The sequence below is a fragment of the Furipterus horrens genome, unplaced genomic scaffold (genome assembly GCF_987537825.1).
Source record: "Furipterus horrens unplaced genomic scaffold, mFurHor1.1.pri manual_scaffold_1, whole genome shotgun sequence".
Classification (NCBI taxonomy): Eukaryota; Metazoa; Chordata; class Mammalia; order Chiroptera; family Furipteridae; genus Furipterus; species Furipterus horrens.
Genome location: NW_028327171.1, coordinates 214,525,822 through 214,541,566, shown reverse-complemented (window position 1 = coordinate 214,541,566; position 15,745 = coordinate 214,525,822). Strand labels below are relative to the sequence as shown.

Sequence of the window (15,745 nt, the reverse complement as noted above, 5' to 3'; positions counted from 1 at the left end):
AAATTCGTAAATCTGACACTTCACATGGTCATTAGAAGCGTGTTTCTAGCATTTTCGTCCTAAGTACAGTCTCAGGACTGGAAGGTTGCGTGTGTCAGTAGTCAGAGTCATGTCGCACAGTGTACATTAAAACCCATTTTCCTTGGAGTTCACGGTGGCAGGACTGAAATTCTGCCATTTATTAAGAAGCCGAAATGAATCATTTTGGAACATGGAAGAAAGTGGTGTTAATGATAATCGCTTGGGTGGAATGGAGAACTTATATTGTAAATCAGATACTTCTGGTTTGAGATGAAAGCGTGTTTGTTATAAAAACATAGTATTTATGTATTTTCTGTGCGTCTTTAAAGGGCAGAATGTGATGCTACAATCAATAATCTCAACTTGCATCTCCACCTGGGCCCTCATTATCGGTTCTTCAATGGTGCCCTGCACCCTGCCGTCTCTCAGACAGAAAGTGTGTGGGATTTAACCTTTGACAAAAGAAAGACTTTAGGAGATCTTCGACACTCAATATTTCAGGTAATTTAGCTCCACTTCCTCTTAATGTAGACATTAAGGTCCATCTCAAGCAGGGTTCTCCTTCTGAAAATCCTATTTAAGATACAACTATTTATATTTCAAAGCTTCTTAGGAAAGTCCTCCATCTGCCAGCGTCCTAGCGGGGTGGCCCGGACGGAGGTTCACTCCTCGCTGGGACGTCTCTGAGAGGCTTCTCTGCACTGGCCAGATACGGTCCTCCGGCCAGTTTCCAGGGGCAGAATCAAGCCTGCTGTATTTTATTTGGGGGAGAGGAAGAATATAAGGTTGTCTCTTTATTGAAAAATAAATGTAAGAGAATTGTTTGTAAAGGGAATGAAGAGAGAAAGATAAGCGTGTTGCCTAAAACCAAGAACTACTAAACAAAAGCAGCTACTTTTCTACCTTTCAGGACCAAATAGCATTCGTTAATAAGATCACCAAATGAAGGAAAATATCTACTGGTTATAGGAAAAACAAACATCATCGTAATCATTGTTTCTAAATAACGTCCCCAGTTGTGTTTCAATGACAGTAACAACAGTGCTGCTCTTGATTTTACTTCCAGTGCTATCGTATTAATTACGTCATTTGGTTCTTTAACCTCACGGGGACAAGCTAACTAACCCCCGCCTGAAAGATGAAGAAATTGTGATTTAATCCAGTCCTGGTCTTCCTACTCTTTCCTTTTAATCACATGTTCTTTTGGCGAGGTTACCACAGTCCCCAGAGTCTTGGGTTTAGAAACTTAACAGAAGCCCCTGGTGGTCTGTCACACTTCTTAAATTTCCAGTGGGGATGTTCCTGTCCAGTAACGGGGGTTAGTGTGCGGTGGTCGGTGTGCTTTTTCCTGAGCGGCGCTGACGCAACAACCCGCTCTCGCTCCTGCGGACGGGTCCCTGGGCCCGCGTGCCGGGCACGGCGCCCCTGGGAAAGTGGGGCTCCGTCACCGACAGCGCGTGTAGATGGGCACGGGGCTTCCCCGTCGCGGGCGGACCCTCTTCCCTCACTGTGGCTGGGCAGGGGTGGGAGTGCTCGTCTGTCCGCCCTCCCTGTCCTCCTCGGACGTCAGTCAGCACTTCGCTCCTGGTATTTAACCTGGGGGTGTGATGCCCACTGCTTCCTCTTGTGCTCTTCTCTCTGCACGTGTTCTGTAGCTGTTAGAGTCTTGGGAAGGAGACATGGTTCTGAGTGTGGCCAGGTTCCTGCCGGCTGGGCTTCACGTCTATCAGACGCTTGACGGTAAGATACGTGCTGAGACACAGCAGCTCATATTATGTATCTGTGTCTCTGCGGGTCTCATCCTGTCCTCTTGGCGGTTCTTTCCCCGTCTACTACTTTCTTAATTACGTAATTTATCCAATTTATAGGGTGTCAATTTATGTAACGTGTAAAATTTTGCTAACGTGCAAACGTTACATACTTTCTGAAATTAAGCCTGCCTCTACCAAATTAATTTTCTAAATGGCTTTGGAATTTTTTTTATCTTACCACAAATGTTTTAGCAAAATGATTTGAAACCATTTAAATCTTATTTATATAGCTTGATTTTTTTTTTTTACCCAACTCAGCTTCACAAACAAATGTACTTTGAGAGCTTAAAAGTAGTTACTCCCTTTAAATAACAACAGGACAGTAATAATAGCAGTCACAGTGGTGGTGCTGCTTTTGGACCTCACGGTGCCAAGTACCGAGGTGCGTGTTTTATGTAACTTACCCGTGTGGTTGTGACGGAACAGTCAGTCCTGGCAGAGCTGGGCCGTTGGATGCCTCAGCCTGGCCCGTCACTGGGTCGGGTACAGGTGACCTTCGTACTAAACCTCCCTTCGCTGTCCCCTGCTCACAGCGCTCAGGCAGCAGCGCGGGGAGATGCTTACAAAGGTTAAAGAAAAAACTGAAGCGTGCGATGGAAGGCATAAAGATAAAAACACCCCCATAAACACGCCCTCTGCCCTTTGCTTGGCCTGCCTTACGGGGAACGGATGCTGTCTCAGAAGCGCACTGAGGCATCTCAGCCCCCTCTCTCGGCGGGCGGCCTGACCTGCGCTCTGCTCTCACCACCAGGGGACAGCCTGGCGCTGGGGGAGCTGGCGGTCGCCGATGAGGAGGACATCTTTGTGTGGAACGGCGTGGAGGTGAGAAAGGGCTGCAGAAACACCCGTGGTGGTGGTGGGCCTTTAGGTGGTCGTAGTGCGGGTTTGTTCAGCCCACGTGAGCGCGGGCAGGGACCGGACAGCCGCTGAAGCATCTATAACTCCTAGGCGCGGCGGTGGGGGCACCGTGGGAGCGAGCCTCTGTCTGAGCCCCTCCGCCGAGCCCAGCGCTGTCAGGGGCTGGTGTGACAGCGCTGACGTCAGTGCCGCGCTGGGCCGGGGCCTTGCGTGCTCCCCGTGGGGCCCCGAAGGGTGAGGAGCTGTGCGGAGCGAGGGGCTGGAGCGGCCCGTGGGAGCAGAGGGCGCTGTCTGAGTCGGGGGGGGGGGGGGGAGCGCGAACTATCCCCGGGCCAGCTCACGTTTCCGGGACACCTGCTCTGTCCCCACACCAGACTTCTTTCCTGAAAAATAAATGATGGCCAGGAGAAAGTTTCAAAAGAAAAATCTAAAGTTGTTTTTCTGACACTTAAAAGACATTGCGAAGACTTTGTTTCACTTGAAAAGAGAAAAAAATGTGACTTCTGGTCAAGAGGGAGGTGGCACGACCCACCTCCTCGCACAACCCCAGCGGAAGTGCCCAGAATCGCCAGAAAACCGAGCTGTGGGGGGTCTGACAGCCGCGGGAGCCTGGTCAGTAAAGTGTAGTGAGAAGGAACCGTCCGCGTCGGCTTGGCTCCGCTGTTGGGTTGGCTTCACTGCAGCGAATGCGAACGGCGCTAACAGCCGCCTTGGTGTGTCCGCAGGTCGGCGGGGTCCGGATCCCGACGGGCAGCGACTGTGAACCTCTGCTCTTAAATGTTCTTCGTGCGGCGGCAGGCGGCGAAGGGCGTCGGCGGGTGACAGAGTCCCCGCACGTCTTCCCAGCCAACGCAGAAGTGGGGAGTGTGGTCGCAGCCTTGGCGGTTCCGGCCGGCGTCATCTTCGTCAACAAGACTGGGTCTGCGGGGGAGGAGAGCTGGACCGCCGTTCCCAGGGCGGACATGGCGAAGACGCTCCGGGAACAGGGGCTCGGAAACGGAAGCTCCATCTTGATTCAGGATCCCAGTGATGAAAATAACAGGTAACGCACGGAAAAGAGAACTTTTCACGCTCTTTAAATTAGAGCCCTATCTCTTAGAACTCTAAAGCTTTATTTTAATGCGAGTTCAATGTTTCTTTTTACTTCTAGACATTGTGTTCCGTATATTTGAAGTAGGAATGTTCTAGGTTAGGCAAGTTGAAGGAAAATGATATTGGAATGTGACTTCTTTTTATTTTTGGTAAATGTGATAACTAAATAAGTAAGTATAGACAAGATACAGTCTAGATCAGTTGGCTGTAAAGCAGAATTCTGTCTGAGGAATTCTGATTAGTGCTCATTATAAAGCTGAAGACAAAATTCTCGCAAAGAAAGGTCCTGACATTTTTTATGAGGCTGGCATTAAGATCCTCACTAAATTTATCTGACTATTTTGTCACAAGCATCCCACAGGCAGTTCAGATCTTCATCACAGTCCTTTCTGTATGGTCTCTTGAGACCCCCCAGCCGCCCACGTAGGGCAGCGGCGTGGGGAGCCAGGCCTTCAGCCCCTCCCGTCTCCTGGGGCCAGCAACGCCGCCTCTCTTCTTTGTCACCCAGGCCTTGACTCTGGCTGGTGTCAGTTTCTGTGGCCGTCATGCTCCACACTCTGACCTGCCCCCCAGATTTCCACGTTGGAGGCTTCGGGTTTCAGACAGTGAGCTGGCTCCCTGCCTTATCAGCGCTGTGTGTGTGCATCAGTTACAGCGTCCCTGTGTGGTTGCCCGCAGGGCCTGACGTGAACTGTTCATTCTGTGTGATGTTCGTCACTGTCCTCTTTGGGACAGATGTTTTCCAGACATTTATTTCCCCACTGTGTCTATTTAATTAAAAGTGTATTACGTGTTTCTTTTGGAAAAAAAACTACACATTTATTAGGGTGTGGGAGATCCCAAAGTGCAGACGGGAGAGTAGAGGCTGCGCCGCTGCGCCTCTCACGCGTGTCAGGCCCCGTTAGGTCTCTTGCTGTCTGCTCGCCGCCACTGGATTTTGACTTGAAGGTTTCCCTTTTTGTAGATAGTTCATCCTGCGCTTCCCACGTGTGTAGACTCTTCCTGACCCTCACTGCATAGCCACCTAGGGCTCAGTGTTGGTGTCCCCGTTCCCCCAGCTGTGCTGCAGTGGGGGCAGCCGTGTGCCGGGCGAGGGCACAGGCTCTGGCGCCAGCTGCCTGGCTTCGGCCCCAGCTTGGTCACTTCCTGGCAGTGAGACCGCAAGCAGGTTCCTTCATCTCTCTCTGCCCGGTTTCTTCTTCTGCAAAACGGGGTGATGGTTAGAGCCGCCTTCCCAGAGCTGTAAGGGCTGACAGCCAAGTGCACGGTGCCGAGCCTTTGAGCTGCCTCGTCGCCGTCTGCCACCCTCCTCTCCTGGCTCTCCACTGCTGCAAGGGCGTCTTCAGAGAGCATCTTGCTGCCTAAAACTTTGTTGTGTCTGGGGCTGGGAACTCGAGTGGAGTCCCAGACGGGAATAGCTGAAATAGAGGGCAGAATTATGTTTCAGGCTCCGATACACGCTCCCTAAGAGGACTTGCACTCGCCCATTCTCTGCCTCCATGTGAATCAGAAGGACGTCACTCCTTCCTCGGGATCCTTGACTACACCCCTAGGAGAAGTTTCTTGTCAGAGCAAGACGTTCTCCTGCCATCGCTGTCATGAAATAGCGCTCAGTACTAAAAGCGCAAGTGTGCCGTGTGTGTGACGCAGTGGTCCCCTCGGCTGCGGCCCTTTGGGCGTGGCTGTCCTGCTGGGGGACTCATGCTGCCCTTCCCCCGCCCCTGTGGTCCCAGTGCGTGGGCTGCTCACCTACAACAGTTCCCTTTGAAAAGTGTGGCAACAAATTATTTCTCTAAGTCAAGGAGTATTTTGAGTCATGACTGTGGACTCCAGAGAGTGCTGCGTAGCGCTAGCTCAGTACAAGTCGGCCACCTGTAGTCAGTCCCACCGAGGGACCCGTGCAGGATTTTAGAAGTGCCTAAGGAAAGTGTTACTTGTCTGATCCTTCCTGATTCACAAAAGTGCTGTGGAAAGACAATTTTTCTCTACCTTTTCTTACCTACAGTTTGTTGACCAAACAAGGGAAATGGATCACTAGCGTGAATGAGGTCGACTGGGTCCAAGTTAAAAATTTATGTCAATTAGAATCCGAAGAGGAGCAAGTTAAGATACCAGCAACTGCTGCCACCGTGAGTAGACGCGCGTTCCGGGGCAGCTGCCAGCGCTTTAGCTAACGGTCGCACCGAGAGCCCCGTGCCGCGCGCCTCAGAGCAGTCTCAGTGCCCTGCCGAACCTTAGGGAATGAACTTCTTATTTTAATATTTGATTATTGTCTCTTTACATATTATTAATCCTTAACGGATCTCAAGAAAGTGTACCTTTTCCCCTCCGGACCCTAGAATGTGGGCATTTGCTCTTTAACTAGGACACGGGGTCCTCTGGCTCTGCCGTCAGGTGTATAATGCCACATCAGAGTGCCAATACACACTTATCAGAACATAGCAAAGTATAAAATGCTCTCTTCATGGGTCTTTCTGGTATTTTTTTAAACCAGGTTATATATGTTTTGTTTTTGTGTTGTGTTGTTTTTGTTTCTACTTTTTTAGTTTAACTGGAATTGGGCTGCGTCATACCCTGTGCTCTGTATGGAGCCAGCTTCCCTTGGAAAGGGCTCCCTTCAGTCCCGTCTGAGGACGGTGACAGGGTTTCCCTAAGCTCTGTTTCAGAAAACGTCTTTTGGTGTTGATGGAGTCTCAAGGCATTAAGTTTTTTTCTGTAACATTGAAAGAAACATTGGAATGATTTTTTCCTATGAGAAGTGTAGTTTCTTAAGGTGCATTAATAGCTGTTGGTGTGGTGAAAGGGGCAATGTAAGGCCCACCAGCCCAGGAGACCCACCACCCTGACCCACGCAAGGCACTCGGGTGACGTCCCGGTCCTTCCCAGCCATTGTGTGGGCCCTGGGAGGGGGGTGGGGGGTCGCTGACATCAGTTTTACCCCTAAATTTCCACAATTTTATGCCCTATAGAGGCAGCTTCAAAATAAAGTAATTTAAACAGTCATTTTAAATAGTGCCCTCGGATTAGTATTGTACATTTTTATATTATTTATGATTATTGGCACTGAATTCATTGTTTTTAACCAAAAGAAATGTGATTACCTGAAATTTCTTTTGCTTCCCTCTCATCAAAAAGGTTAGTGGTTGTCAGTGTTTTGTTTTTTAGCTAGAATTGTTTCTTCGATTTTCTGTGGGAGTCCTTTCTATTCCAGTTTGCATTATTTTGGTAAAAACCATTAAGATCTAAGTTTTTGGTTTTTACTCTGTAGAAGAGAGAAAAGGAATTTCAGGGATGGGGAAAATTCCCTTCGAGTAAGCGAAAACTTCCCCCGTTAGGTAACTGATGACTCAGTCTGCGTATGTACATCCCCCCCCCCCCCGTCTCCACCTCCTTCCCCTCCCACTGTCTGCAACCTATACACAGTCATTAGTTTATTTCTCTATTTTAGGTGGTGCTTGATATTCGAGTTAAAGCCATAAAGGAATTAAAATTAATGAAGGAACTAGGTAATCATTTATGTTTGCTTTTGGTTTTTTGGTTCAATTTAGTTTTGATTTTTAATTGAAAAATTATGGGAGGGCACAAAAAATCATTTAGGGAAAACTCGTGCACCTACCACCCAAAATGGACGGATGTGAACGTTCTGCCATGTGTTTGTGTTCGTGTGAAACATTGCCACGTCCTGCCCAGACCACTCGCTCTCCCTCCCCAGAGGTGACCCGTCTGGTCCGGGGGGCTGTCTGGTCTGTGTGTGCGTATCGTGTGGTTTATATTATGTTTCCATATGTATATGTTTATGCATATGTTGTATTTTTACATTTACATAAATTATCATTCTGCATATAGCGTTCTCCAGACTCACTGTTCACTTGGCATTGGGTTTTCGTTAATCTTATTGAGGTACAGTTTACATCCCATCAAATGCCCGTCCGCAGTGGAGGTCAGTGACTGTTAGTTAACGTACAGAACTCCGTAGCCGTCGCTGTGATTGAGTTTTAGAGCATTCCATCACTCAGGCAGTCCCTCACGCATATCTTTGCACTCCGAGCCCCTGGCAGACACTCCTCTGCTTTCTGTCTAGATTTGCTTTTCTGGGCATTTCATATAAATGGAACCATTTAATATGTCTTTTGTGTCTGGTTTCTTTCACTTAGCATTCCATTTTGGGGTTCATCCATGATACAGCATGTATCAGTAATTTCTTCCTTTTTATTACGCTGACTAGCATTCCATTGTATAAATATTTCACATTTTGTTTATTCATTCACTAGGTGGTTGATACATTCACTTTTTGGCTTTTATAACCAGTGTCCTATAAACGTTGTCTTTGTGAGGACCTGTGTTTTTGTTCTCTTGGGTAGATATACAGAATTGGAATTGCTGTGTCAAATGGCAGATTTATGTTTAGCTTTATAAGAAACTCCCCTACTATTTTCCAAAGTGGCTGAATTAGCAATGTATCAGTTACAGTTTCTCCTTCCCTTGGCAGCAGCTGTAATTGTTGGTTTTGACCACGGCCACGCTAGTGAATGTGAACTGCTGTCGTGGTGTGTTTGCTCACGTTCTCTGTGAGCGTGACGGTGAGCACTGTGATGTGCTTATTGTCTGTACGGCCGAGGGGTCTGTGAGGAAGCTAGCAGAAGTAATAGATGAGTTTAGTGGGAATTCAGATCAGTACACAAAGACCCATTGTCTGTGTATCTACTGGGACTTAAGGAAACATTTGGGACAAGAGACCTTGAAATCGTCGTCGTCGGCAGCCGTCCGTCTCGAGAGACGATGGTGTAGCTTCTCAAGAGTCTATCTGCACCGCCGAGAATGGCTGTGCAGTCCGACTCGGGAGTGACATCATATCTGTCTCCTCCCGTGTTGAATCGACATCTTGCGATGACGCTGAAGCTACAGAGCCTGGGCAGGGTGATATGGAGGGTCTGCTGTTGCCCATGCAGCAGACCCCCCCTCTCTTTGCAGCTGAAGGGTCCAAGGGAAAGACGGAGTCAATACAGCTTGGCTTCAGGTGCGCCGCAGGAGTTGCCGGTGTTGACTACAACGTCAAACCGCCTTAGGGACTCCGGCTCCGGATTTTCTGTCGGGGTTTACTCCCTTAGCCTTTCCCCTGAAGAGGTATGCCGCAAGGCAGCGGAGGTTTTTTGGAGTCAGAGTTTTCCTTCTCTGATGTGCCCTGACTGGAAGATCGAACCAGCGACACTTAGCTCGCAGGCCGACGCTCAATCCACTGAGCTAAACCAGCCAGGGCCTCTGATGGCCAGTGATGTTGAACATTCTCTCATGTGCATATGGGCCCTCTGTATGTCCTCTTGGAGAAGTGTCTGTTCAGGTCCTTTGCCCATTTTTTAATTGGATTTTCTGTCTTCTTGGTGTTGAGACGTATGAGCTCTCCACATATTTTGGAGATCAATCCCCTGTCCGAAGTATCATTGGCAAATATGTTTTCCCGTATGGTCGGTTATCCCTTCCTCTTGCTGATGTTTTCTTGAAATACTTGGGGATAAATTTCATAAACGTGCGTGCGACCTGTGCCCTGAGAACCAGAAAACATTGCTGTGACCTGAGTAAATGGAGCTGTGGGCCGTGTTCTCGGGTCAGAGGGCACGGTATTGCCGAGAGGCTGATTCTCTCAGAAGTAACCTGTAGATTCATTACAATCTCGCTCAGAACCTAGCGGGGTGTGTGTGTGAGAGAGAGAGAGAGAGAGAGAGAGAATTGACAGGCTGGTTTTCTTTCTGTGAAAACCCAAAGAACCTAAACATCCCTAACAATTTGGGGAGGAAAAACGAAGTGGGAAGAGTTACACCGGCCAAGGCTTCCCCCGTAGCTGCCGTGGTCCAGGCCGTGTGCGGGCGTGAGGGCAGGCGCCCAGGCCGGGGCAGCGCGCACGGCCGGCAGCCTGCCCCGCACAGCCGGGGAGCGAAGTCGTTCTTACACCTTTTGCTGGCTGTGTCTGATTAGGAGTAAAGCCCACCTCGGAAAGGTCGGCGGGAAGCACGTGGCTTATTAAAGTGAATGGCTTGTGTCCCCGTGTCACAGGCCCCCCTGCAAACCGTTCTTGTGGCGGGTGACCCTCTGAGGTGTGTGCGCGTCAGACCCCACAGCCCCGTCCTGCTCTCCATCGCGCAGCTGCCCCGAGCCCCCGCACCCGCACCCGCACCGGCCGCACGCCCTGCGCACGCACCGCATCCCCGCAGCACACGTCCTGGGCTCGCCCTCTGTGGGCTCCGGTGCACCGGCGCCCTCAGGGCTCTCTCCCCCGCGCCCCTGCCCCACCGACGGCATCGCCCGTCGGGTCTCGGCCGAAAGCTTACCTCTCTGCCATCCTGACCGCACACCCGCACCTGACCTCCGCTTCGCTCTCGTGATGCCCTGTGCTTTCTCCGCCACGTGTGCGCTGTCAGCCCCCTGTGCTTGGTGGTGAGCGTTCCCCCCCCCCCCTTAGACGCGGGCAGCTTCTGGTTCAGGGCCCGGCCCGTGGCAGAGACACGGTGTTTTCTGAAGGAAAGGGAGCAGAAATTCAAGGAGACGGTATTTAAAATGTCCTTTTCAATTGGAAAATTCTCTCATCAGCTGACTCAGCTGTCAGGAACCTGGTATTAGAATTACATGCTCCTTTCAGGTGCCTGTGATATAAGACGTAGAACTCAGGAATCCAGTAAGAGATTCTGCCAAGGCCTAATGAAGTTAGCACTTCGAGGACCCACGCCATCCCGGCCCCACTGCTCCCAGCGGCCCCACCGATACCTGCTCTGTAAGAATTCTACCGGGCGAGCCCTGGCGCTCCCCCCCCAGAGCAGGGCCCCTGCACCCTCACAAACGGGCACACTGGCCTCGGTCCATTGAATGGGTGTGAAAACACCTGTCCTTTTAAATAGAAGCAGCCTCCGCACAGCTCACGGGTTCCCGCTGCCATGGTTCATTGTACGACGTGAGTCCCCGGCAACACGGCCAGGTTTCGGCCGCCGCTGGGTGTGAGTGAGCAGGCACAGGAAGCCCACAGGCCCCCCAGAGGGAACACACGCCACCGCCGCCATCTGAGCATTGACGCCTGCTCCCGGGCAGCACGGGGTGCATCCGTCTCTCCCAGCGGCAGACCCGCGGGGCATCTTATAAGAGCATGAACGTGTCCCCAGAAGTAAGGACAGTGGCTGTGGCAGAAAGGTGAAGCTGTCCCAGCAGAAGTGGCGCTGGCAAAGAACTTCACATCAGAGGAGCTCGTGGAGATGCTTCATGAGGTTGGAAGCACAAAATATAGAATGTTGGAGCTGATCCAGAGGTGACAGTTCCCTGGGACACAGAAAGACACGTTCACTGAACCGTAAGCTTGTGACAGGGAGGAACCCCTGTTTAAACTGTCGTTGGAAGTTGTTCGCAAAGAAGCCAAGCATTTTAATCATTAGTGTTTCTAGTCGTTTAAATTACAGCGTAAATGTATTACTTTCACAGTTGTTTTTTTCCATTTCACTCTGCGTGTATAACTGACAGTCTTAAATGTTTTGATGAAAACATTTAAAGGTCAAGAAAACTGCCCTTTCCTTGCCGCGGTTGAGGCTGCATTGCAGGCTGCGCGGCCTCCCGACGGCTCTGGCCCCCTGCGCGCGGGACGCCGGCGGGGGCTGTCGTCGTGCCGGGGGCTTCCGCCTCCTTCGTTGGCTGCGCTAACCAGCCTCTCTCCCCTTGTAGCCGGGAGCAGCTGTCTGAGGCCTGTGGATGGAGACGGGAGGCTGCTCTGTCCAGGTGAGTCTCTTTGGGAGCCCTCAAAAGCTGGCACACACGTATCTGCTGTCTGACTTTCTATAACACTTTTGCTTTAAATAATGGCTCCAGTACCTAATATTCTTACATTCCCTTTCAGAATTGGTTTGTAGGTGTCTTCCTCACATATGACAGAACATCGTAACCAAAAACTCAAACCCTTCAGTTTTATAAAGTGAAACCCCTGTGTTTCTGATGCGCTGCTCCTCGCCTTGGTCATGGCTCTGCTCCTTGTATTTCTAAAGGGGTTGCCAGGGCTGCGTGTGCGGCCCTTTACGGAGTAGAGTCTGTGACACATCTTGTCGTTGGACGTAATCACGTCTAATTATTGACCGCTGTCGCCAAAGCACCTTTGCACTTGAAACAGGCCAGTCCATCGTGAATCAGTTCAGAATGTCTGCTTTGAATCTGTCTACAGTGGCTTTTTGGTTTTTATAAATAAGACTCAAGTATTCATAGCTGCCCCTGAGGTCTTCACAGTGTTGTTCGGATAACAAGAATAATGTACGCTGGAGTGTGGAAATTGAAAACCAGACATAACTATAATGTATGTAATCCTTCTGCATGGAATGCAACTTTTTCTTCCTGGCATTCTTGATTTTCAGAGGAAGACTTGATTTTAGTGTATTGTTTTGCCCAAACAGATAGGAGTTAATAACATTCATTATTTCATCACAATTTATAGTGCCAGACAGTTACACTTTGAAGGAGGCAGGACTGAAGATGGGGAGCTCGCTGGGACTCTGTGCGGGAAGAGCGCCGGCCCCCTCGCAGGTAACGTGAGGTCGGTCGCCCGACGACACCCCTACCTTCCCGCCGTCAGCGCTTCATTTTGTAATCTGCACCGTACCTGCTGCAGTACCACGTTGTTCTTAAAAGTTTTCTTTTCCTTCAGCTATAACTGCTTATTTTAGGAACATGGTTATACAGTTCTTTGTGTTTAAATTAAAAATATTACGTCAAAGCATATTCATAAGGTTCCTTTCCTGTGAAAATGCTGTGGTCAGGGGGATCTTTAAAGCTGAGCAGCTGCCACTCTCACCCACATCTCGGAAAGTCTGGGACGTGCCTTCCCCACCACCAGCCCCCGTGCGGCCGGCCACCCCGCGGCCGCAGCACCCGCAGCTGCAGCCGGCCCCGTTTTCTCTCCTCGTGGCGCGCAGCCTAACGGGTGACAGCCAGCAGCGCGCTGGGTGCAGTGAGGGACAGCGTGTCAGCGTGGCACTTAGTCACTCTGCAGGAATAAGTAGTCGCCAGCAGCTGTGTCTTCCCCAGGGTCCCTTTCCGGTGTAAATTCCATCCGGCGGACCTTCGCCAGGAGCCCCTCCTACTCAGGAAAGTCTGTTACGGCCCCGAGGTCGTGTTTAGGTCCTTCCTGTTAAGCCTCTGTCGGGCTCGGCTAGGTCCCCGTCAGGGTCCCTGGTTCTGGAGCCACTTCGTTCGCTTCCCCACGAGCCCTCCTCTCAGTCCCTCCCTGGACTCGAGCAGACCGTGCCCAACAGGCCGAGAGCAGGGGGGCGTGGCTCGCGACGCCGAGCGAGAGGGGACAGCGGGCCTGCAGGGTCAGACGTGTTCTCTCCTCCGCGGTCCTGGGAGTTCTCGTACCTGGAGACACGGCTCAGAAACAGCGCAGCTCATGCTTCCGGGGCGGAGTGACTGCAGGTCCCTGTGAGGAGTGACCAGGGGACAGATGGGGTCGTGGGAGAATAAATGGTGCCCGAGAGAGACGTCTGCGGGAGTAGGGCGTCGGTGATGACCCGCGTACGTGGCTCGGTCGTCGCGGTTGTTTAAGCTGCAACATGAAATTACCCAGCAATCTTGTTTTTACGTGACGTTTCATGGATTATATTGGCTTTTCTTTTTTGGAAGTAAATAATACATCTGTAGAATTTTTAAATTTCAGTTAAGTTGCATTCATATTTCTGTCTTGATCTAGCTGTTCCTGTTTTTTGCTGTGAGCAGTGACATTCAGCCTGGGACAGAGATGGAAATCATCGTAGAAGAAACAATATGTGTGAGAGATGTAAGTAATTTTCCTTTTGGGGCGTCTGTGGGTGTGTGATGTGGGGAACAGTGGGAACCTGCAGTAGGATTTTGAGGTCCTAAGGCTAGAGTTTCCCTGACATTCGAGTGGGGGACCGAAAAAAAACCCAGAATCTCTCCATTCGATGCACTACACCTGTCAAGACGTTTCTTCCGCTGCTCAAAACAGTTTTTGAACTCGCCGATTTTGATGCCTTCTAGTGCTTCTGCTATTTTTTGTTTCACCTCTTCCTCATCATCAAAAGGTTTCTTTTTGAGGACTTTTTTCATCTGAGGAAACAAACAGAAAAAGTCACTTAGGGTGAGATCAGGTAAATAGGGAGGGTGGGGCGTGGGGGTCATGCTGTTTTTGGTTAAAAACTGCTGAGCATTCAGCACCATGTGGGCAGGTCTGCTCGTAAATCACCCGTTGTGAAATGGGCAAAAACATTCACTGAAGCCAAACACAGCCTCTCACACCGCCAGCCGGGCCCTGATCCAGAGGGTTCCTAGAACTCACCTAGTGGGGGGTGTCTGGACTGCAGAAGGTAATTCTGGGTTTTGGGGGTGCCCCCTTGTACTTTAAAGAATCCTGTGTACTCACCAAAGGGATAGTTTTGGGAGCTTGAAAACTGGTGCACCAGCTGGAATTTTTATGTTGTCGTTATTTTTTATGTATTATCAGTATTACTTGTTGATTGTAGAAATTTGGGATATGTCAAAAGGGATTTAAAGAAAAGGTTAAAGCCCCTCATTATCCCTTATCCCACTAATGTCAACATTTGGCATATTTCCTTTGTGTCTGCACTTTACATAGACACGTAATCACATATACGGAGGCGTGAATATTTGTGTGTGTGTGTGAGAGAGAGAGAGAGAGAGAGAGAGCACAGAGTTCCGCTGGTGTCACCGAGAGCTGGGACGCTCCGTGTTGGAAACTGGAGGCAGAATAGCATCAGCACGGGCAAGTAAAGCCTGTGCTTCAGATCTGAGTCAGGTCAGATGGACGTGCTGTGTCTTTTCTTTAAACAAACAGGTTTTTAGGTCCTCCCCTGAAACAGCTTCGAACTGCCGCCAGCTGGTGGGAGCAGCGGCCCGGCACCCGGAAGTGGTCGCTCAGTGCCCTTCCCGACAGGGAGATGCCGGGGCTGGCCCTGGCTCTGGGTCTGGGTGGGTCTGGACAGCGTAAGACAGGCAGGGGCCCCTGGTCAGAGCAGAGCGCAGGGAAGTGGCAGAGCCGAGGGCCGACCCGAAGAGGCGCCGCTGGCCAAAGGCGGGGCTGTGGGACCGCGGTGGGGGCGGTGCAGAAAACCCGATGCAGAAAATGTACGCGCTCACGTGGCCCTGGGGCTTGCCCCGGCCATCGGTCACACGTGGGTAACCAAGTGAACACTGGGGAAGCGTGAAGGGAGGAAGCAAGTGTCTATCCTGCTTCTGTTTTGCAGGCGACACTGCAGGGCAGCCAACTGGATAACAGGTTTTGTGTAGGAGATCCCAGCCCAGAGCATGAAGGAAGAATCTTAGACTCTCGCGGTTTTTCAACCCGAATGAGTTAGTGGGTCTAGGCCATGATCCTGAAAGCCTGCTAGCAACTCAAAGAGCAACACCCGAGCATTGTAAACATTTAAAACAATGCCCACACTCTCCTTGCCCCCCAAAATCCCGAAGAAACAGCCCAAGGGCTCCCAGTGCGTAAGGAGGGCAGGACCGAGGGACGTGGTAAGTGCCCACAGGCCCGAGGTGGCAGGCTCCTCTTTGACGTTCATGGCGGGGGCAGAGTGTCGTCAGGAGGGACAGGGACAGTGTGCCGCTGCGCTTGGCCCTGGCTGCAGACCAGAGCAGGAGTTCAGGGGAGGAAGCAGGGCAGTGTGAGTGCTGACTGGGTATTTATTATGAAGGAACCCTTAACTTTTAAAAAATGCCATCCTTGTCTTAGGGTTATGTTTTTTAAAAGAATCGTACTCTTTCTGTGAGTTTTAATAAATGAAATGGTATCGTGGGGTCAAGACGGGGAGTAGGCTGGCACCGACAAGCAGGACAGGCCACCGCAGGAGCTGGGACTGGGTGACGCACCCCTGAGGTCCTTTTGCCACCCTCTGCATGTGTCTGAAGTTTTCCATGAGAAAACACTTTTTAGTAAGTTTTTCTTTTTGCCCTTTGTTTCATGCTATAAA

At 50.6% G+C, this 15,745-nt stretch overlaps 1 protein-coding gene across 1 annotated transcript in view; it reads left to right on the top strand.

Annotated features, from left to right (window-relative positions):
• USP40 (ubiquitin specific peptidase 40) overlaps nt 1–15,745 on the top strand; it is a 60,939-nt gene that overhangs the window by 28,177 nt on the left and 17,017 nt on the right. Inside the window, exons 12-20 of the mRNA XM_090285046.1 lie at nt 351–522; nt 1,677–1,761; nt 2,584–2,654; nt 3,416–3,732; nt 5,788–5,911; nt 7,231–7,288; nt 11,478–11,531; nt 12,235–12,323; nt 13,486–13,572. Of these exons, the coding sequence (XP_090141172.1) occupies nt 351–522; nt 1,677–1,761; nt 2,584–2,654; nt 3,416–3,732; nt 5,788–5,911; nt 7,231–7,288; nt 11,478–11,531; nt 12,235–12,323; nt 13,486–13,572 (1,057 nt within the window). The remainder of the gene's footprint in view (nt 1–350; nt 523–1,676; nt 1,762–2,583; nt 2,655–3,415; nt 3,733–5,787; nt 5,912–7,230; nt 7,289–11,477; nt 11,532–12,234; nt 12,324–13,485; nt 13,573–15,745) is intronic.